General features: G+C 59.0%; 1 protein-coding gene across 10 annotated transcripts in view; it reads left to right on the plus strand.

The window, feature by feature from the left end:
* The first annotated feature begins 1,314 nt into the window (after positions 1–1,314).
* ASPSCR1 (ASPSCR1 tether for SLC2A4, UBX domain containing) overlaps positions 1,315–22,719 on the plus strand; it is a 29,942-nt gene continuing 8,537 nt past the window's right edge. For 5 of the 10 annotated variants that reach the window (XM_082374214.1, XM_082374211.1, XM_082374213.1 and 2 more), the window contains exons 1-7: positions 1,315–1,471; positions 2,360–2,415; positions 5,352–5,466; positions 6,734–6,834; positions 14,377–14,434; positions 15,382–15,455; positions 15,808–16,243. In XM_082374214.1, coding sequence (XP_082230340.1) covers positions 1,370–1,471; positions 2,360–2,415; positions 5,352–5,466; positions 6,734–6,834; positions 14,377–14,434; positions 15,382–15,455; positions 15,808–16,243 — 942 coding nt within the window. In that variant the 5' untranslated portion in view covers positions 1,315–1,369. Of the gene's footprint in view, positions 1,472–1,637; positions 1,957–2,359; positions 2,416–5,351; positions 5,467–6,733; positions 6,835–14,376; positions 14,435–15,381; positions 15,456–15,807; positions 16,244–22,719 lie in introns of those variants that run through there. The other 5 variants (XM_082374218.1, XM_082374215.1, XM_082374212.1 and 2 more) reach the window with 5 other exon arrangements.

Genomic DNA, 22,719 nt, shown 5'->3' on the forward strand with positions numbered 1-22,719 from the left:
GGGCACCCTGCCCCTGCCAGGTGAGTGGCAGCAGAAGGCACATGTGGGGGGACTGTGCATTCGTTTGTCCCCCCATCGATAGTCATTCCTCTCACAGATGTTTGCAGAGCACCCACCCCGTGCCAGGCTCTGCTCTGCATGCCTGCCGGCGGAGGGCCAGACAGATGGGGCTGCCCTGGGACAGCCAGTAAACAAGTGAGCAGGCACGAAAGGCCTGTCCCAGTGCAGATGAGGCTCTGAGGAAACCCCACAGTGCTGAAGAGGCCAGGTTGGGGGCAACTTGGGGCCTGGCTGCCGCAGAACTGTATGTGGGGCCCTGCTGGGCTGAAGGGTGGGTTTGAGAGCTTGCAGGCAGTAGTCACAAATGCCCCACAGGTGTCTGCTCCAAGGCCTCGTGTACTCGGCTACACATGGATGATGAGACCCATGTGAGCAGGTAGGAGGGGATGGGGCAGGTCAGCAGAAGCTGTCTCTGAGCCAGAAAACTTCTCTGTCCTGTGTCCTGTGGTGTTCCCCGGCCTCAGGAGAGGGGACTGGCCGATGGTGACCAGACAGTGTGTGTGGCTCGGTGAGGCACTGAGGTTGCATAGAGTGCTAGACAGGCTCTCTGGACTGTGAGGCAAACTGTGAGGGGTGGTCGTGGAGCTGTGGCTACCCTGAGGCTTTCCCGTTTTCTCGCATAAGCATGCAGTCGTCTGTTTGTCAGTATGAAGCTGCTTGTGAGACAGATGTGTCAGCTACACCAAGGCGTGACAGCACCCACACCAGAGGGGTGGCAGGATCCCACACGCCCCTCCTCCCGGCCCTTCCACTGACTTGGGCGGGTGGAATTGGGGGACAAGTTCTGTCACAGGGTTTAGCTGCTGACAGAGTGAGAGCACGGACAGGCAGAATGCTCGTCGCAGACTTTCATTGGATCTGCTCTCTGGTTTGGAGTTTCTGGCCGGCCTTTCCTGGCAGCTGCTCCCTGACCTTGACACCACCCCACGGCCGGCAGGCATTCACTCCGCAGGGGTACCGGGCCTGACCCTACCCCTCGGGACCAGAGGGGGCAGGTAGGGGGGCAGTGGGACCCAGGACGGGCCGGCGGGGACAGGGAGCCGAGGCCTCGGCGCACTCGCTGCCCGCACCGCCGGCCGAGAACCGGCGCCACGTGGCCGCGCTGGAGTGACAGCGCCTATCTAACGTCGGGCGCGCGCTTGCGGGCCCAGCGAAAGCACCGGAGGCGTGGCCAGGCAGGGGCGGGCCCGGAGGCGCGCTGGCCCCGCCCCTCCCCAGGCCCCGCCCCCGAGGCCGCGAGGCTGTGCGTCCGGCTGTTGCGGATAAAGTTTGACGCTGGGCGGGCGGCGGCGGGTCACGTGAGCGGAAGATGGCGGCCCCGGCGGGCAGCGGGGGCTCTGCGGTGTCGGTGCTGGCCCCGAACGGGCGGCGCCACACGGTGAAGGTGACGCCGAGCACAGTGCTACTGCAGGTGCGACCGCGGGCGGGCGGCGGGCGGCAAGCGGGAACGCGGCGGCGGCGACTCGGCGCCGGCCGCTCCTGAGGTTGCGGCGAGGGCCGTGGGGGCGGGGCCGGGCGGGGTCTGCGACGGCCAATGAGCGACCTCCTGGCGCGGCGGGCCCGCCCACTTCCGCGTCGGGCCCCGGGTCCATGGGGGCGGGGGCGCCGCACTCAGGGGCTGGCGGGGGTCGCGGCCTCTGCCACCCCCACCCGAGCCCGCGGTGCTCCAAGCCCGCCTCCGAGGGCCCCCGAACCTTGTCCCCACCCCGGGGTCGCCCTTCGGCTCGGTGTGCTGTGGCCGGGTGTGCTGAGTCACTCGCAGCACTTTACCGGGCAGCTGGCGGACGTCGATTGCATTACGTTGGAAATGCTTGTTGGGCCCTGATGTGTAGGGGACGGTGCACACACGGTGGTGCAGGGGGCTGAGACGATGAATGGTAACTCAGTGTGTGCAGGGTAGGGACTGGGGCTCCTGCCCAGGGGGGGCACCTAGGACCCACTCGAGCTGGCTCTCTGTGGAGTTTGAACTTTATTCTCTGTGTGTGTGTGGGGGTCCCCGAGTGTAGGAAGATGTCTGTGGTGACGGGTTTGTTGGGGACCCGGTTTTTTGGGTCCCACAGAGCTGGGTTGACAAAGCAGACCCAGTGAGGAGGAGAGTGAGCAGGATTTGCAGGTGAGGCGTGTGGAGCTGTTGAGTGGATGGTCCATCACCTGGCTTGTATTAGGCTTAGTCCTACAGAGCCAACCGGCTCTCCAGGAGGTGCACTCTGTGCCCTTGGCTGCCTCAGTGGCACTTGCCTACCCCCGCCGGGGCCCACCAGGCCAGATACAGTGGCTCATGCCCTCATCTCACCCCTAGGTCCTGGAGGACACGTGCCGTCGGCAGGACTTCAACCCCAACGAGTACGACCTGAAGTGAGTTTGCTTTGGCCGGGCCTTGGTCTCCAAATCCATCCACCCTTCCCGCAGGGCCCTGCTGAGGCTTAAACCCACAAGGTTTATTCTCTCACCCTCTGGAGGCTAGAAGCCCCTAGTGATGGTGTTGGTGGGGCCGCACTCCCTCCAGAGGTCTAGGGGAGGAACCTGTCTTGCCTCTTCCAGCTTTTGGGGGCTCCAGGCGTCCCTGGGCTTGTGGCCGCCTCCCTCCAGTCTCTGCCTCCCTGCTTCCTGTGTGTTTGTGTCTCTCCTCTTTTGTCTCTTATAAGGCTACTTGTCTTTGAATTTAGGGCCTACCATATAATCCAGGATGACCTCATCTCAAGATCCTTAATTACATCTGCAAAGGCCTTGTTTCCAAATAAGGCACATTCATGAGTTCTGGGTGTTAGGATGTGGATATATCTCTTTAGGGGCCACCATTCTACCCACTGCAGAGGGCTTTTGTGCATTTGGTTGTGTAAGTTCCTGGTGGAGCTCTGAGAGCAAGGGGAGGTGGTCATGGAGAAATGGGAAGAAACCTGCAAACTGTAGGTGGGTTCTGGTGGCCTCACAGCCCCTGGAGTTGTGTGCATGGGTCTTTGTGTGCAGGCATTTTTCCAAAGAGAGGGCTTTTACCAGATTCTTGTGGGGTCTAAGGCAATGAAAGGGTCAAAACCCTGCACCGGTGGGTATGGATTTCTATCCCGGATGGGGAGCTTCCCATCTTAGCAGCGGCGTGTCCTTCACGGTTTGGCTGTCCTCACATTCAGGGGTAGAGAGGAGCCCAAGGGGTGGGAGCCTGCTCTGCTAGACCTGGCCCGTGCTGCCTCTCATGTAGGGCTCTGCAGAGGAGGTGTGAGCGGAGATGCCCTCACGTCATCCCAGATCTCTGCCTCTTGCCACCGAGAATCCCAGGGCCAGTGCTGGGCTGTCCCCTGGCATCTTGTCACAGAGCTGTGTGCCCTTTCTTTGCTCTCCCTGAACCTGCCTGAGACCTCCACGTGGTGCCTGGTTGGACTTTTACAACATGTATTGATTTTTCTCTTGTCTCCTTTGTATCCACCGACTGTGTAATTTGTTTAAAAACTGCTGCCACTGCCACCGAAGGCAGTGTTTTGCACACGCATGTGTGTGCACGTGTGTGAGACCCCTTCCCCTCATCTCCAGGACTCTGAGCCCCTCACTTCTCGGGTTTTCCTTAGGTCTTCTGTCCTGTCTTGCAGTTGACATTGAGGTTGTTATAAGGTAATTTCCAGCCAGTGTTGAAGATGGGTATCAAAGTTGTTTCTTTCCCAAGTCTTCTAAATGCCCTGTTCATGTTCAGGAAACCATTGTTTCCAAAGGCATCTTGGCATTCATGCCATCGGGTGACCACTTTGTGTGTATTCAAAGCTCACATTCTCTCACTAGTGCTGTAGTTTTCCCCCTAAACTTTCATTGAAAATAGAGCTCACAGTCTGATTTCTGAGAGGCATAAATAAGTTCTCTTTTTCACTCTCCTGGTGATTTATTCTGGCCGCTGTCTGTCTCTTGTAAAATCAAGGCCACACGGCAGAACTATTTTCTGCTGTGGGCAGGAGCTTTTCTGAGACCCAAGTGATCTATAGGATTAACAGTGGTGGTTCTCCTTCCCGTAGGGTTCCTGGGAGCTAAGGGGGTCAGGAGGAGAGGGCCCAGGGTCACTCAGGCTCCAGGGCCACCTGGCCGCCACCCTCCCTGCCCATGGCTGAGGCAGTGTCCAGGCCTCCAAGGCCCACGCCCCTTCCTCTCTCTCCTCCTCTCAGGAGTGGGTATCTGACTCCCTGTCAGTCCACCAAAGAGGTATGATCTGAGCTGGATGTCAGGAGCTGCAGATTGTGGTTCCAGCACTGCCTTTGGGTGGCCTGGGCTACCTACTGGCACTTCTCATCTGAGTTTCCTGTTTGTGAAGTAAGCTGACCACGACCCTGACTGTGCTTCCCGGGAGGGCAGGCTGTCAATAGAGAGCAGCAGGCGTCTCGGAGGTCCCTGGATTCTCCACCTGCCCTCCTCTCCTGGCTGTGGATATTTCCGCCCTGACTCACCAGTTCACTTTGCTCCCCTCAGTTCCTTCCAAGAGCCATCCCTCCCTGGATCCAGGAGCTCTATGCATGAGGGTCAGAGGAGGCTGCAGGCCCATGTGGGCCTCTTCCTCATCTGTTGGAAGCTCTAAGCTGCCAGGTCCCTGTGCAGTGGCTAAAACATGCAGGACACAGGCAGAGAGACTGAAGGGCTGCTCCAGGGTTGGAGGACCTGGCTTTGTGAGCTAGGAGTGGCGGTCTCAGCCCTTCATCTGTGAATCTCAGCCACCGTGAGGGCCTGGCTCTCCATGGAGACTTTAGGCCCGGTCATTCCATTTGTGGTTCTCTAGAACTTTTGCCTCTGTCACTGGTCTTTGGGGTTGTGGCCCTGCTTCCAAGGATAGCAGGAGCGGGTCATTTTGGCTGATGGCCAGCAGCACAGGGAGAGTGGCCGCAGTGGCCAGACGGCTGCAGCTCCGAACAATGGCGACAGGGCATCGTTCTGTTAGAACTTTTCTGCGCAGAGCACGGTGCACAGCCCTTAGTTATGCCCACGTGTGCTTTTATCTTCTGAGTTTGTACTTGGGCTGGTTGCTGCTTCACAGTCTGAAAGAGCAGGCCCTCGGTTTGCCCCAGGGGTGACCTGTCTGTGTTCTCTCTGTTCTTGCCCGAACTGTATCAATGCTCACTCTCTCTTTCCTTTGGAAGACCCACTGCTGGAGTCACCCTGTCTCTGCAGGCTTGCTGGCCGTCACTCTGTTCCTGCAGCCTTGGCGCCATGGGCTGCGGAATTGCTAGCCAGACGTGGGCGTCACTCTGCTTGTACCGTGCTCCCGGCAGGGCTGGGCTGTGTTCGGGTCAGCCGGCAGCCTGTGGCTTTGGTCTGTTTTGCAGGTTTCAAAGGAATGTGCTTGACCTCTCTCTCCAGTGGAGATTCGCCAATCTGCCCAATAACGCCAAGCTGGAGATGGTGCCCATCTCCCGGAGCCGCGAGGGGCCTGAGAACATGGTAGGTGGCTCTCAAGGGGGGACCGGCGGCACTGCTCCTCCCGGCTCTTCCATTCAGACCATTTGGGCCGCAGGATGTATCAGCAGGCCAAGCAGACGGGGTGGGGAGCGTGGGCTGTTTCAGAGGGCTGTGCAGGCGAGGCACTTGTTTTCGTCCTCAAGTGAGACTGCCTTCTCTAGGTTAGGCCAGAGCCACTTTTCTACTCCAAAAGCTGATGATTGGAAATGAGACTTTTCATTCTTTGTGCTGAATGTTTTTTGGGAGTGGGGGGTGGAGAGGCGGTTAATTGTGCTGTGTCCGTATCAGCGTGCTGGCAGCATCCGCCATACGACGATGTTTCTGGTCAGAAAATCACCAAGAGTCTTAGAGCCCGCAGGACTCTGTGTGGTGTCCAGTGCAGCCTCACTTCTGGGACGAGGACACCCAGCTCAGGGGCGCAGGCTTTCCTCTGACCAGTCTCGGCTAGACCATAGCCTGAGTCTTCTGACTGCAGCCCACTGCTTTCTACCAAGTCAGTAACTTTTATGTCCTAGGGATTTAGCGAATGACACTAGGGTTACTGTGGACAGAGACAAGAATCACGGTGATAGCTGCTCTCTTGTGCACAAGCGGGTCCTTTACATACGAAACTGCAAATTCTCCCAGCACTGCAGGGAAGTGGTTTTCATCCGTGTCGAGAGGCAAGGAGGCTCAGGCCCTGGGGTGTTAGTTCTCTGTCCAGAGCCCACCAGGAGTCAGGCGCCTGGGGCTGAGCTTATTAATACACCTCTTTTTCCATTACAGTTGTGGTTCTCAGCCTTTCACATGGAAACACCCTGACTTCCCTTGTGGGTTCCTTGGGTGTGCTGGAGACCCCCTCGCAGTTTCCCACAGAACAGTTCCTCCTTTGTTTGTTATTGGGATTTCATGTAAATAAACGTGCCCTTGAGGAGTCCCTTGGCCAGAAGGGCAGGAGTAGCAATGACCTAGAGAGTCACGCGCTGGGCTGTGACAGGTGGGGCTGTGTAAGGTCCTTACCTAGGGTCTCTGCACTCGTGCTTTAGTGTGTCTGTTGTTCAACAGAGGGACCAGAGGAGAATTTCCCCCCTTGTGGGTTATAGACTTTTGTCACTGTTTAGAGAGATAATTGTTAAAATTATCCTGTAAAGCAGTGTGCTCACTTACTAAAATTCAGCAAAAACAGTGCCCTAAGGATCAGACCTGGTCTGGGCTCCAGCTGGGATAGCTGCTCCTCTTCCTGACTTGGTTCCTGTATCTCGCCCCTCAGGTACGCATCGCTCTGCAGTTGGATGATGGCTCCAGGTTGCAAGACACTTTCTGCTCAGGCCAGACACTCTGGGAGCTTCTCTGCCATTTTGCTCAGATCAGGTAAGTGTCAGTGAGCAGGTTTGGGGCTCTGCCTCCCTCTGCCCTGGGGATGCTGCCACGGTCACTGGGGCTGGTCCAGAGCCACAAGCCTGAGCTTTGCTTTGGCCTCATACCAGCAGGTGCTGGTCACCAGTAGCTCATCTTTTTTACTCGATGTCCTGGTATGACAGCCAGGCCATGCCCTCCTGGAAGAGCTTGTGGGGAACCCAAGAGGTCCCCACCTGTGTGGTGAGCAGTGAGGGGAGAAGTGGGATGCCGGGCTTCTCAGCTGACAAATACTGCAGGTGTAAAACTTCCTTGTCATGAGAATGGGCTGTATTTAAAGAAAACATCTTGATGACAGTTGACGTGTGTCAGTTTCTATCTGGTGATTAATGGTTTAAACTTTATTTCTGAGTGTGTCAAAATGGTAGTCTTCTAAGTTTTGGTTTTTCATTGTGGGATGGAAGACTTTGTCCACTTTTAAAGGTCTCAACCAACAGAATGGAAGGGACCGTGGGAGGGTGTACTGGTTGCTGTGTGGCCATGGGCAAGTTGCTTGCCCTCTCTGGGCCTCCCAGGGGTGATGTGAGGATGAGATGAGTTAATGTGTCTCAAGTGCTGAGAACAGGACCTGGCCCACGGTTTGTCTGTGCAGAAGAAGGGACTCTGGGTAGGGCCACCACGGTGACAGGGCCTCGCTCTAGGAAAGCCTGCTCTGATCTGATGTGGCACCCGCTGCCCCTGCTGTCCCAGCATCCAGATTCCTGCTCCCCCACCTCAGCCGCTCCCATGGAACTCCTCTCCCCGTATCTGATGTGCTGGTGTCCCCCTGTTGCCAGTTCTTTCTATGACGAGGCCACGGTGGGCTGCTGTGCCAAGACCGGCTGGCCCCTCCCCCTCCTACGAGCCTGGTCCTGGGCAGCCGGGGATGCAGCCCCTGCAGCCAGCTTCTATTTCCTACCCGGATGCTCTCCTGAGAGAACTCTGTGCCCCCACTCAGGTGGCCTCTGACAGTATTAGCGCTTCTAAGATGAGTACACAGGCTGCCACCTCACTCTACTGCTCTTGGCACCTGTTGTCTGACTGGTTCCTCTGTCAGCTGGGGAGGTCAGGCTGCTGTTACCCTTGTTTTCAGAAGAAGAAACAGAGACCCAGGGGAGGAGGGGGCTCCTCAAAGCCCAGGACCTGGGATGCCAGCACCTGCCTTCTCAGCTGCTGAAAAGATGGGGCCTCTGCCTCTGTTTCTACTTCGTTCTTTCATTTATTCAGCACAGGCTGGGCTGGGGCTCTAGTAGGAAGTTGGTCCTGGTCTCCCAGAGCTAATAGGCAGGTATACAGAGCTACCAGAAGAAACTATCAGAAGCTATCACAAAGAAGAAGGGAAGATGCCTTGGGAGGTGGTGGGGAAGCTCGTGGAGGAGCCAGCTGCACTAGGATCTGAGAAGGAGCCATCTGGGCCAAAGGGGCAGCAAGTGCAAAGGCCCTGGGGCAGAAATAAGGAGAGGAGAAACACATGCAACACAGCGTGTGATTCTTCTCCCTCCCAAAAGGCAACTAAAACGCCATTAAAGGACTTTACAGAGATACAGCCTGGAGGATGGAGAGAGCAGGAGCTGAGGCAGTGACAGCACCTGGACGTGGGTGGGGAGGGTGACAAGGGGCCGGGGGGTGGCGGGGGGGTTGGCCAGGGCAGGCGCTGGATGATGTGGGGTCCTAGATCCCCTCGTACTCCATGGTGCTGGTGCTGGAGGTCGTTCCCTGGGTAGGGTGGGGCTCTCTGGACTGGGGATGCCCTTGCTGTCCCAAGAACTGGGGTAGGTGAGCGTGAGCCCCCCATGTGGCTCCCAAAATGGTGGAAGCTCCCAATGTTGGGGGCGTGGGTGGCTCCCCAGATCACCACCTGGATAGTGATAGCCAGCTGCACTGCGGCCAGAGCCCTGGGCGTAAACAGGAGCCCACAGCCAAGGGTGCCCAGACGTTTGAGCAAGGCTGACGTGAGAGGCCAATGCAGACAGACAGGAAGAGATGGCAGCTGTCAGGACGGGTGACAGCATTTGTTCCTGTTCTCCGAGGATGGAGAGGCTGTTGGAACTGGAGCTGGTTGCTATTAAAAAGGAACATACAAAGATAAGGAAGAGCCCTTGGAAGTGGATCAGAAAGCTGCAGTTGAAGGTGCAGGGGTCAGCCACAGCTATGGATCAAACGGCACAGTCCCTGTCACACATGACAAGGTGCTGTGTGTCTGGGAGTGGCCGGTGGCCTGAGGATATGCCGTTCTACTCATGCGCCTGAGGGTTAGCCGGTGTGACTGGCTGGTCTGCGGCCTGACTGAGCACATTCTTTCCGAGGTGGCAAATGCCTGAGGGCACATGGGGTCGGCTACTCGAGGCTTGGGAGCCGATGCTTGGACCTGGGGCGCAGGGTCCCTGCCATCCCTCCTCCTGGGAGGAGCCACAGAGCCAGGCGGCCAAGCACAAGGATGGAGGCCAGAGGAAGGGGACTCGGGACAGGCCAGGCCGCTGGCTCCTGATACTGCATCTCTAGAAAGAAAACAGAAGCACAGGAGGAAGCTGGTGAAGGTGGTGGGAAACCGTCCTGGAACTGAAGGGCATGTGTTTCCAGAGTGACAGGCCTGCTATGCCTGTACCAGTGGGGCCTCATCTGGTGGCATCGCTGTAACTCGTCAGGAGCTGGAGATGATGGGATGGTTCCCCACGCTCAGAGAGGGACAGCAGGCCTGCACAAAGGCCTCAGGCTCCCCGTGGCACCACCAGGAAGGTGGCCAAGCAGTGCCTTCAGAATACTGTAGGAAATTCATTTGTTCTAGAATTCTCTATTTTGCTAGATTGTTGAGGGGTGAGGATGAAACAAAGCCATTTTTAGACACAAAGGTCACCCACTTACCGCACACACCCTCTGAGCAAGCTGCTAACTGCTCCACCAAAGGGCAGGCAGGCAGGTCCACCCAGGAGCAGGCAGACGAGGGACGTGGGGAGCTGACGAGAGCCTGCTGAGTGGCAGTGGGCCCCAGACACAGGCGCGGTGGGAGCCCATGTTGCCAGGCCCCCCGCTTAGGCTGTGACCACCAAAAGGAGGAGTAACCCAGAGGGAGGAGACGGGGCTCCATGGTACGGGGTCCATCCCCCCGGGAAGACTGGGTGGTTCCTCAGCTGCTGGCCTGGGGAGCCAGGGTTGCCCTGTCATGATGAAGCCTGATGCTCCCGTCTGGCCCTCGAGTTGTTGGCTGGGCGGTCTGGGGGCCGCCTCTGTGGAGGGGCCGAGGTGCTGGGAACACTGGTTCACATGAGCCTCTCAGGACTGACTGACTCGGTAACCTGGGTTTAAGATACAAGAAACAGAATGTGGGGGCAGTGGGGACAGCGGCATAAGAAATGAGGTGACATCAGGAGGAGTTGGGCCCTGGGAGGGGTCATCACGCAGGGACGAGTTCTTGACTCTTACGCAGCGTTGAGCACGGCATGGCACGCACCCTCTCTTTCTTGCTGTGACTATTTCGTGTTTTCTTGGAAATGCCCTCAACACCGTTTCCATGGCTGTGCAGTCCTGTCCTGTGTGTGTGTGCGCGTGTCCGCATGCGTGCCCAGCCCATCCTGTGGACAGCTGGAGGTCTGTGCCCCACTCCGCCCTGAGAGTTTACTCTGGAGGAAGAATTGCTCTCCCAGCAAATGGGGACTTGTCTAGGCTTCATCTCCAGAAGTGCAAATCCGGGCCTTTCCTTGGAAGCTGGCACTTCCTAACCGTGAAGCAAGGTTCAGATGAGGGAGGGAGGGCAGCGTCTTCAGCCCCAAAGTCGTAGCCAGATGCCCAGTGAGCTGGCGAAGCCATGCTGGGGCTGTACAGGGGCTGCAGTCAGCTGCCCACCACTGCAGGGCCCTGCCAACGTGGGGGGCAGCCGCCTGACAGGTCCGATGAGGCAAGGGAGCTCCGGCTGGCTCACAGCAGCTCACTTGCTGGCCGGTGGCGGGAAGCTCTGGGAATTCCAAGTGTCCAAGTCCCCACAGAGTGGGACAAGTAGGAAGCTGGTTTTTCTCACTTGATGCTTTGGGGAGTGGTAAGCGTCCCAGAGCAACTGGTGCCGTGCATGGCCAGGAGCTGTGGGAGATGAGCACAGCACCCTGGGTCCACTGTTGGTCAGGTAGCAGGTCCTTTGTGTGGGGATCAGGGTGGATGGTGGCCCGGCCCTGACCCTAGCATCTAGAGCAACGAACTGTCCACTGGACATGCCATGTGGGCCACATGTGCGGGACACGGAGGTAATTCAGAATTTTCTGGTAGCCACATCAAAGGAAAGTAAAAACAGGTGTAATTAATTTTAGGAATATAATTAACTTGACTCAATATATACAAAATATTTTCTGAACGTGTAATCAACAGGAAAAAGGAGATATTTTACATTCTTTTTTGGTAGGAGGTCTTTGAAATCCGGTGTGTCTCACACTCGGAGCTGGCCTCCTTCTGGGCCAGCTGCCCTGCGCGTGCTCAGCACCCGTGTGGACGGGTAGCCGCCACGGATGGCACTGGCTCCATGTGGGCCTCCTCTCTGCTTCTCGGGCATCTGCTGCGGGGAGGGCTCCAGGCATGCCGTGCCAGGCTGGATTCTTCCCTGAAGCCCGTTGCCCCTCTACACCTGGCCTGATTTCACAGCCGAGCCCGCTGGTCCATCTCAGCTGTGTTCATCCCGTGGATAGTAAAAGCAGGGATTCGAGCGTCCCTGGGAAAGGCAGGTGTCTGCCTGTTCTCTCAGGGTTGTAGGGCCCCCAGGGCACAGCGGGCTGCAGGGAGGGGCTGCCCGTGAGGGTGGGGGTTGGCCTGTGGTCACGCTGTGCCCAGACCCAGAGCCTTGTGGGTGGGCAGCCGGAGGCCTAGATGCCGGGTATCCGTTCAGGGCTCTCGCGCAGCACCTCCCCACCCCCCGTCTTGTTTGGGAAGGCCAGAGGCTGCCTTCCCCCCTGCAACTCCCCACTCCGTCTGCTCTGGAGGAGGAGTCTCTGTGATTTGGCCAAGCCTCGGCCTCCTTGCTCCCTCCGGCCACAACCTCATCTCTTTGTGGGCTGGGCTGCCGGGTGGTGGTGGATGTGAGTCACCTGGCCCCTTGGGATGTGGCCTCACCCACTCTGGGCTTCCTTGTGGCAGCAGGGACCCCTCTGAGCCTGAAGTCACAACTCTGTTAGTTTCAGTTGGTTTTTGTCAGTTTTGGTTGTTCTTGTGTGGGAGCGCTGTGGTGTCAGGCTTGTGTCGGTGGCGCCTGAGTTTGTACCAGCCCAACTTGGTCAGGCCCAAGCAAGTGACAAAAACAGAAGGGGCTCCAGATGCCTGCCTTGCCCCCAGTTCACAGCATCACCTCCCCGCGAGCCCTGCCAGGAGCCATCTGGGTGGGTGGATGGCCCATGTCTGGGGGGTGACACTCTCCATGGTGGTTGAAGAACACAGCAGCAGCAGCGCCTTTGCCCTGCCGGGCTGACCCTGCTGGCCCCAGGCCTGGCCCCGAGGGCAGGTGTGCCGGCCTTAGACAGAGTGAGGTCCTGCCACTCCTCCCCAGCACCGTCCCTTTGGGCCAAGTGGCGTCCGGTGGCTCTGCCTGGGCTGGGGGGTGGGAGCAGGTCCAGGGGCACAAGGGTCCCCAGGAGGTCCCCTCTAGGCTCCCTCTGAGACATGTGGAACTTTAGCAGTGTCTGTTGCAGGGAGTGGTGGCTTCGGCTCTCCGTTGAGCTGGAACCTCCTGGTCCACTGTCCTCGGCCGGATGGGAGAGCGCTGTTAATTGGCCAGGAAAGTCTGGAAGTGATCTCGGCTGCCCCTCCCCTCGGCGTGTTTACAGGCCTCTCCTCAGATCCCACACGCGGGAATCCGATCCCTCTGGAGGAGCCGACATCAAAGCTGAGCTGCTGTTTGATGTCCAGGGGCCTCCGAGGGCAGCAGGCAGGCAGGCCTTCCCGGGTGCTGCTGTGCTCTCGTCCCTGTTTGTGATTTGTGGTCCCCACACTGGCATCGGGTGCCCTGGACAAGGATTTCGAGGGAGGACGCCTGGCTAGAGCCCCTGAGAGCAGAGGGGACTCTGCCTGTCTCGTGGTGGGCAGTCAGCTTGCTTTCTGAGCCCAGGCAGCTGCTGTCTCTGTTGCCATTGAAAGGAGCAGGACCCCTGTGTCTCCCCACCGCCTTCCTCCTTTCTTGCCCTGGGATCTTGTTTGCTGGAGTATCTTCCCTCACTCTTTCTCTGTTTTGGCTTCAGGATGAAGAGCGTGTAGGCCTGGTCAGGGTTGTCTCTCTGGCACTTTGGGGTCTTGTGTTTTCCTGAGGCCTGGCCACGCTGTGTGTGCGGGGTCACACCCGCCATGGCCGGCCCCCATGTGGCTCTGGTCGAGGGCTGGAAGCCTTCCCTGGGGAGCAGTTTCTTTGTGAGCACAGCCTTGGGGAGAGCCCAGGGTGAGCTCCATGGGGACCGGCAGCCTGTGGGAGGTGGTCAGGGACCTCTTCCAGGGGCCCCCACGGCAAGCTCTGGATTAGCTTGAGTGTCTCAGCCCTGGGGAATATGCAAAAGCATAAACTGAAAGCAAACAAGAGAGATGGGAGAAAACATGCTGAACCTGAGCAGAGGACAGTGTCACGGGTCTCAGGGACGGCCCCAGGCAGCCGAGTGTCCGAGTGTCTGTGTACAGTCCCCAGCTCAGCCTCTGTGTCTCCCATCCCAGCCACCTCCTTGTCTGAGCCCTGGGCTCGGCAGGGCAGCACTGCACGGCCTGAGGGCGCTCCAGGTCTCCTACTCTGGCAGGCGCAACGCCTTGTGTCACCCTTCCCTGTCACCCTTCCCAGAGGAGAGGGTCAGGCCTGGCGCACTGCCGATAGGTCTGGGACACGCGTTTATTTGGGGGCTAGTTCTATGGGTATGTGTCAGGAAATGCAGGAATGAACTTCCCTTGGTTGTCACAGGCCTGTGTGGTACAGCTGTCGAGGTACAGGCCTGTGTGAGTGGTGTCGGCCGTCCTGAGGGTGTGTGCGCGATTGTGCGCCTGCATGCCCGCCATCCTCCAGCCTGCCCAGCTGTGCTTCCTGGGGGCCCTTCCCTCCCATCTCAGGGTCTGGTTTATAGGGGAGGGGCGTTGGTGGCTGGGCCTGCTGCCCACCTCCCTGTTTGTCCTGGCATTGCCCCACTCTCTCCTCGGAGTCTGTGAGATAGATCCGTGCCAAGTGCTCCTGGTGCTTCTGGGGGCAGCAGCCTTCTCAGGGGACAGCTTCAGATAAAAGCCCAGATCATGCCCTCCCAGGACTTTCTCATCGCCGACCCTGGGCACAGTTGACAGCAACCCAAGGCACGTCCAGGAGGTGGCTGGTGCTGCCCGTCCCCGTGTTCTGTGTCCTCCCTTTGCTCTGAGCCGGGAGGCCGTGGGCAGGTGGGAGACACCCCCAGGCCATGGGCTGATGGCCAGCCGTGGGGTGGCCAGGGTGGGTGGGTCCCCCACAGTGGCTGGCCAGGGTGCCATCCCCAGGGCAGCAGTGCCCCCAGGCAGTGGCTACCTGTGATGCTTTCTTTCCTCCCCTCTCAGGGAGTGTCTGGACCGGCCGTGTGAGGCCAGCCCCGTCTGCGTGTACATGAGAGATGAGGTAGGTGAGCTGTGGGCCCACCCGCCTGGCCCGCGCCCTGCCGCCCACTCCCAGCCGCCACACGGGCCCAGCCCCACTTTCCAATCTGGAAAATTCACTCCTTTAGACCTTTCAAAGCAGCGATGGGCAAACTTGGGCCCTGAAAGCATGATGTGTTTCATGGAAAAAAGGCAGGACGCCGGCTCCGCTGGAACCAACTGCGGGCCGCCCGGGCTGCTCCCAAACCTCCCTCAGAGCCCTGTTTGTTTTCTCAGCTTCTCTCAAAGCCCAAGAGTCACAAAAGTGGTTTCATTTTAATAAATATTTGCTTTGCTCAAAGTTTTGATCTTTTTCAAAACTGAGTGTGGCATGGTGCAGGCTTGGCCTGGCACTGAGGCCCTGCCTGTCCCCGCCCGCCTGCCCGTGACGGGGGACCCTCTTGGCGCTTGGTCCCCTGGCTCACAGGGGCTTTTTGTTTCAACCCTGGCCAAGCGCCCTTTCCTGGCCTGGGGTGGCCACTGTCCCCGAGGGGCCCCTGGTGTAGACGGGGCACACCCACCTCTTTATCCCAGTTTGAGGTTCCTGACCCAGGGCTCAGCGGGGCAGGGGTTCCAGGGCTGTGAGCGGGAGGGACCTGGGGGGATGGGTCCTCCCCTGGAGGAGACAGACCACGGGGCCTCAGGCACCTGGCCCTGGATCAGCTCCAGCCCTCAGAGGGCTGGTCAGCTGGCCAGATGTGCCTAACCCAGGCCTGAGCCCTGCCCACCCAGACCTCGGATGGGGTGGGGTTGGGGAGACAGACATGGACCAGCGAACAAATGCTCGGGTGTAGATTGGGGTGCAGGGGGCTGGACCCAGGCCTTTTGGGAGCTGTGGCTGGCTGGGGGACCCCACGGTGCTGGTGACACAGTGCCCAGGCTGGGGGAGGCAGCGAGGGGTCAGCAGGATGTCCTGTTCCCTCCTTACAGGTGACCGGCAGAGCCGCCTTGCAGAGCACGACGCTGCAGTCACTGGGCCTCACCGGGGGCAGTGCCATCATCAGGTGGGGGGTCTCTGAGTCTGGTTTAGTGAAGAAAACTGTGGTCTCAAGGGAAAGGAAACAGGAAACGCGGGGAAGCCCAGACCCTTGCCGGTCGCTTCTCCCGTCTGCAGTCTGGGGGGGCTGGGCACCATGGGGCGCAGCGTCAGGTGGGGGATCTGCCCTCAGCCGGGCTGGCGTGGCGGCCCCATGCACGCTCCTTCCCCCGTGAGGTGAGGTGGGTCGGGAAGGGCTGTGGGGTGCTTTCACGGGATTGGATTTGGTTTGGTAGTCACCAGAAGATACGATGCTGGCACTGTGAGACCCGGGGCTCCGTGTATGGAATTTCATTTGCTTTCCGGGCCTACCCACTCAGGTTTTCCATGAAGCCACACGATTCCACTGGCAAGCAGGAGCCTGGGGTATCCTGGAGCAAAAGCCCAGGAAGCCCGACCCCTTCCTTGTTGGCCGACCAGGCAGCCAGCAGCCCTCTGTTTCCACTGAATTCAGCGGGGCTCAGCCAGGGCGATGTGAGCCATCAGGATGAGGCAGCGCGCCCGGGGGCCGGTCGTGTGGATGGCCTGGGCCCGAAGCCGGTGGATGCTCAGGCGAAGCAGATCTCGAAGGAGCCCACACCAGCCCCCTTTGTTCCTTTCTCGGGTGGGGGACAGCGACTGGGGGGCCCCTCCGGGTCCGTGAGGCCTCTGATGTCATCTTCAGCCAAACTGCCAAAGTCCTTCTCCAGCCCTGCAGGCCCCTCCCAGCCAAAGAAGTCGAGGCCTGGCCAGGAGCCCCAGCCGGAGCCGGAGCTGGTAAGGGGCAAGCTGGGCGCTGGGGTCCTTTCTCTTGACTGCACCTGACATCGTGGCTGGTCAGCCCAGGGTGCAGCAGGGTCACTGGGTGCGGTTTCATCTTCCCAGGGAAGCGATTTTTTGGTTTTGCTTTGCCTGAAATCAGCTTTCTTGAGGCACCATTTTAGATGTACAGTTGATGGGTTTTGACAAACCTGTGTGTCTTGGCTGGCCATGTCACAGCCAAGAGAGCCATCCTTCCCAGAGCCTTGGACCCGGCGCCCCCGTCTTCTCCTGGGCTGGTGGGTTTGACTGGCTTTTGACGTGAAGATGGTTTGGCCTTGATTGTCCCATGCCACATTGACTCCTGAGCCAGGCTGCCGCAGCTCACCCGCTACATCCCACCGCTGGCCAGTGGGCGTGTGGGGCACGCACCAAGCAGGTAGAAGAGGGTGAGTTTGCTCACTCTTCACAACCTTGTGGGTGGGGCCTCGGGCATCTCTGGTGGGGACTTCTTGGAAGTTCCTGGCGGCCATCTGAGCCACGGCTGGGAGGAGGGCATGCAGCCCTCACGGAGCTGTGATGAAACGGCCCAGGCCTTGGGTTGCCTCTGTGACGCTGTCTTCTTATCTGATCAGCTCTATCGAGGTACGACTTACTATATAGACACCTACCATCAGGGCAGTGTTGGGCTTTTTGTCTTCTCGATGTTGAATCTGTCTTTGGGCACCTTTGAGCTGTGCCCTAGTCTCACATCCTCCCCCACAGTGATGCCCGCCCCCGTCCCCTGCTCTGACCACACACAGACATGAGGAGTGGAAGGGACCTTGCATCTTGGATCACGCTGAACAAGGGGACCCCCAGCTGGGCGGCACCTCTGCAGAAGTCAGGCATGTGGCCAGTGTCTGCCTCCCCGCTGTCTGATGGAGGCCATCTCTGGTCTTCTGTGGGTCAGGCCAGCCTCGCCCTGGGCAGTTGCAGCCGTGTTGGAGCTCCTAAGAGGGAGGACAGGCGTGGCCCCTGTCGGGTTGGTGCTCAAGCTCGGCGCCAGGGCAAGACTTTCTCCTTGGAGCGCCTCTGGGACTTTCTCCAGAAGGGCTTTCATGAGTCGTACGGCAGAGCTTCCATAGGCTTCTTTGTGTCCCTCTGTGTGACTGCTCCCTCAGCAGCGCTCACAGACTGTTTTCAGGAAAGGTGTGTTGTAGATTTCCCAACATCTTGGGCTCCTGGGCTGTGCCAGGCCCCCTGCCTCCTGGGGTTGGCCCCTGGGGAGGCTCAGGCGTCCAGCTTAGGTCTCTGGCTTGTGGCTGGAGAGGGTCTTTCCTAATAAAGAGACCTGACGGTGGGGCCAGCCTGGGTTTCCAGCCTGGGCTGCACGTTGTCACCTGTGGAGCCCTTGAGGCTGCACAGGTGCATGTGGGCGTTATTCGAGACGCCGCTGCGCCTTCTCAGTGAGGGCTCCAAGTTCTCCGCTCTCTTCTGCCCTTCCTTCCAGCCAGAGCGGCTCCATGTGCCAACACTCAGGGTCCACTTGAGGTTTTACGTGGTGAGAAGGATGACACTGCTGAAATGAATTCGTTCTTACAAATCACCTTTCCAGACGATGGAGAGCCATTGCAGGATTCCCTGCCTGGAGCAGGAGCTTGTGGAGTGAGGGTGGTGAGGCTCCACCCGGGCAGTGGATGCTGCTGGTTTTTATACCCAGCAGCCTTGCTCACTCGCTTTACTGGTTCCAGCAGTTTCTCATTTTCAGTTGGAGTCTGCAAATAATGTCAGTTTATCTTTTTCCTTGATGTCCTTACTTCTCTCATTTTTTTTTCTTGTCGTATTGCAGTGATTGGGTCTCTGGTATCTGTTGAATAGCAGCAAATTTAGCGGGCATCCTTGTCTTGACCTTGATCTCACACGGAGTAATCTTAGTTTATCTGTGAAAGATGCTGCGGGCTGTGAAAAGTCTTTATCAAATCAAGAGTTTCTATTCCTAATTCTCTGAGAATTTTTCTTTATCAAAAGTAAGAGTGGTGCTTTATGAACTGCTTTTGCTGCATTGAGGTGATTCCATGCCTTCGCTCTCGTTTAGTTCGTTTGCATGCTGAGGTTTTGGATAGATTTCCCCCATGAAGCTATCCTTGCATTCCAGGGGTCAGTCCAGTTTCAGTGATGTGTTTAGCTACACTCTGAGTTGCAGTTAACTAATATTTTAGTGCTGGAGCCTGCATCTTGTCTCTTCTAGAGCACCCTCCTCACTCTTGCTTTCAGGTCACACACCTGAAGGGGAGGGTGGAGGGGCAGGGGCACCTGTGCCTGCGTGGGGCGGGCCGTGGGGAGGCTCAGCGGTGGGACAGAGCCCAAGTTCCTGCAGAGGGGCAGGCGGCGGGGGCTTCCTCCTGCTTCCTGAACCACGCTTTGTGTGTCCTTGCTGAATGGATGGGGGAGGGGAGGGGAGGGGAACTGAGCCAGTCCCAAGCCCCGTGAATGTCCATCCTGGGGAGGTGGTGGTGGTGCCCTGGCTCTTCAGGGACCCCACTGGCTTCTACGCTGATGTCTGGGCTGCATTAGACACTAGTACGAAGCCCCCAGTCTCACAGGCTCGTCACCTGGGCCCAGAATCAGCTTTCGAAAGCAGAGCCTTGTGGTCGGGGTGAGCCAGGGCCGGGGGCCCGACTCCCTTCGGGCCTGCTCTTTCTGGGGACCCCTAGGTTTGGGGACCAGAAAACTAGTACCGGGGCTGGCTGTCTCCTTCTCCCACCCTAAAGGCTGTGGCTCTCTGCATCTCTTGGGAACCTGCTGACTCCCCAGGGCTGTGTGGGGAGTGGCCTGGTCTGGTGCCAGCCTGATAGGTGGTTGCTGTCAGGCGCAGGATCCCAGTGCATCCCCGAGCGCTGACCCCAGGGGCCCCAGGAAGGAGGAGTCCCGGGGAGGGTCCGCCTGGCCGCCAGCAGTGCGTGTCTTTGATCTGGGAGCCCCAGCAGCTGGTTGATTGTGGAGCGTCCCCCGCCCGCCTGCCTCGCGCCTCCTGTCACACTGACAGCCGTGCACCCGGAGGCCCGGCTGGCCACATGCTGTCTGCTTTGTGTCCCCTCGAGTCCTGGGGGAGGGGAGAAGGGAACAAATCAGAACTTTTGGGGGAACTTCAAAGGTACACTTTAGTAATCAAAGAGAGTTTCCAAGTTTCCCATTAATGTTTTGCCTGTGTGTGGTTTTGGATTTGAATGAAGAGTCAGAAGAGACAGGATGAAATACAGGCAGGTCCTCGGCTGAGGCCCAGGATGGTTTACAGACCCGGGCGGCTCCTGCCTTTGATGTCAGAACATTAATTATTAGAAGGTAGTTTTACTGGCCGTCAGAACCGAGTGTGGAGAGAGGCTGGGGCTGCCCGGCGGCCCCTGGCCTGTCCTTTGAAGTCCTTCCGCTGGCCCAGGAGGCTGCCCTGCAGCTCTTTGTGCTGCTGGGCCGTGCTCCCAGCCGGCGTCCCCCCACGCAGCTGGCACAGGGGTTCGTGATCAAAGGCCCCAACCCCCTGGGAAGGGCGGGCTGACTGCAGTCTCCCCTGCCTGCCCCTCACCCTCCAGGGGATGGTCTCATCTCCTGAAGACGTGGCCCCGGGGGCTTACTCCGCACCTTGCACCCATGTCTCAGAGCAGGCGTCAGCTTCGCCTCTGGCTGTCCCCAGTATACGGGAAGGTTTAGAACACTCAGGGCTGGGGGGAGCCTGGCCAGGACCTGGGGCCTGGGGTGGACCGAGAGCAGTGCCCCTTGCTGCCCTGCCACCCTCCTCCTCTTGGCCTGGGGTGCCTGTCCGTGACATGCCCCCAAGAGCACAGCCCGCTGTCCCCCCGTGTGTGGGCCCAGGGCGTGGTGTGAGCCTGTCCCTGCCCTGCCGGTGTTTGTGGACAGTCCCGGGGCGCTGGTCTTGGCCTTACTTGGGATGCCCTTTGAGGTTTGCTGGCAGATGGGTCAGCAACTTTGAAGGCCCCAACTGAGTCTTGAGGCGGTTTTTAAAGCCTGGTGACAGGCAGGTGCCCTCCAGCTGTCCCTGTCATGCTTCGTCTCAACCATGACTGGACTTGGGGGAGAGACAGATGCCCAGCCTGCGAAGCCATGGAGAACCGGTGGGCAAGGCGCCCCGGCTGCCAGAGTACCCCCTGGAACTCCAGAGCTGCCCGCAGGGCCAGGCAGCCTCATTTGCAGGCCCCCATCCTGATCGGGCTCAAGGGGCTCCCTCTGCGGGGTTTCTCCTGGCCCTTTGGTCTGCTGTGTGCATCCGCCCCTGGGTTTGCTGGCCTGGAGCAGGCGTCTTCCCCCGTGCATGAGGAGAGCCACCCCACACCTTACATTTGCTTATTTCAGTCCTTTGGGGGTTCATGCACTGCGTGCACAGACAGGTGGGGCCACGCCAGGGCACTGGAGCCACCGGGTTTCAAAGTGTGCCTGCGTCACTGTCGCAGCCCAGCATTTCTCTTCTTCTTAAAGATGCTCTCGGTTTTTCCTGCTTGGAAGGCGGGCAGGCCCAGGTGTGGACGTTGGCCCAGGGCTGGGGCAGGCGCGGCCTCCGCCTGTGCCGCTGGCAGGCCCAGCAGATGAGGGGCTGGAGTTCAGTGCAGCCTTGCCGGTCAGGCCCGGCCTCGTGCTGGCACGTTGCTCCCTCCAGAGGGCGGCCGGCTCTGAGAGTGACGGAGGCTTGGCCCACGTTCCTCCCGCGTAGTGTTTCATTTCAGCTCCAAGCCTCAAGGGGAAACGCTTCACATTCCCTGTTACCAAAAACCATTGTCAGAGGACAGTCTGGGTAAGAGGGAGGAGGGAGGCGGGAGGGCGGGAGGAAAACAAGAGCCCTCACAGGGAAGCTGGAAAATCCGGGGTTGAGGTCACCTCCAAATAGTTTTTACATTTTTTCTCCCTGTGTCATCATGTCCTGGAAAATTACTGTCAAGAAAATGAAACCTCAGCAGGCAGTGAGGCTGCTTTTGACATGGGGAGACCCCTGTGTGCCCAAGTGGGTTCTCAGCCACTCGTGTGGCGGCCACTGGAGCATGTCCACTGGCTGTTGGAGGAAGCCGTGGGCCCACGTCTCAGCCCAGAGCCGCGTCCCCTGGTCCCCTCCAGGCCTGGCCTCTGACTGCCTGTGGCATGGGGCTGAGGGTAGGCAGTGCCCTCACACCTTCCTCCCCTCGGGTCTCCCTTGAAGGGTCCATCCCGGTGTGACAGAGGCTCTTTCTGAAGGCACTGGTGGCCGTCCACAGCTGGTGGCTGGTCCCCAAGTCCCCATGGCTGAGTGGCCCAGGTGTCAGTCCAGTGTCTTTGCAGCCTCAGGCCGTCACCCAGGGCCTCCTCTGAACATAACCCGCAGAGGGTGCTCCTGTTCCCCACCCCGGAGGCTCCTTTCCCTCCCAAGTGCCCTCTGGGCCCCTCGCCAGTATCCTCCAGTTCGCAGACAGCCTGACTCGTCTGCTCTCTCCGTCCACCTCCCTCCTTTCTGGTCTTCTGGGTGTTCTCTTGTCTTAATACCCTCGGTGGAGGCTGGGACAGGGGAGTCTTTGCTAGGGTCGTGTGCTTGCAGGAAATGAGAGACCCCTGCTGGGCGTTCCACCAGAAGGATCGGGTCTCTTGTGGCCACGCCCTTGGAGCCTGCAGACACCTGCCGTTCCTCCCCTCAGGATCATGCCCGTGCCTGTTTCCTCATCTGTCATGCACTGTCATGTAGACGCCCCCACCCCATGGGCTCAGACCCTAGGCTCTGGCTGCCTCCTCATCGTTCTGCCCATCTTCTAGCCGACAGTGAGATGCCTACAGCGTCGGGGCCACCGGGGGAGGGACCGGCTCCTCTGGCTTTCCTGGGGTTAAGGGGTGGGGGCGGGGGGAGATGGGGCCGGGGCTGTGCTCTGGAGACTGACAGCGTTCAGGAGCTGGACCTTGAGCTGATGATGGAAAACCTGCGACTTGGGCAGGATGACCCAAGCCTGGCGACGTTGGGTTCTTAGTGGAGGCGCGTCCTCCAAGTGGCTCCCTGGTAGGATCTGGAGGAGCAGACCTGGAGATTTGGGCTGTGAGGGCCAGCTGTCAGGTGCGCTGAGAAGGTTCTAGGCCTGCCACCCCACCAGCATCCTCGGGCACCAACTGGGAGGTTCATTTTGGAGGCCCATCCTGGACCCTGGGGCTGTGTCCCTCGGCCAGCACACAGGAACCCAGTCCCCATGGTGAGGGCGCTGAGGCCCTCTGACAGTGGCCACTGTATGCGTTTTTTTTTTTTTTTTTCTTAATGGTGTCTCATCCTAGATCTCTATTCTCCATCCAAAAACATCTTCATAAATCCACCTAGGATGGGAGCTGTGCATAATAACTGCCCATGACCAAGGAGCGGCGGGTAAAGGAACAGCAAATGAGGGCCAGGTTGCCGGCAGAGCATTGGAAGTGAGCAGGGCCAGGGCTTGGCCTCCGCTGGCACCGTGTCTGCCCTGCTTCCTCCCACGTGGAGCGGTCAGACCCACTCCTCCTTTCCT

This window comes from Balaenoptera borealis, assembly GCF_965194805.1.
Source record: "Balaenoptera borealis genome assembly, chromosome: 20".
NCBI lineage: Eukaryota > Metazoa > Chordata > Mammalia > Artiodactyla > Balaenopteridae > Balaenoptera > Balaenoptera borealis.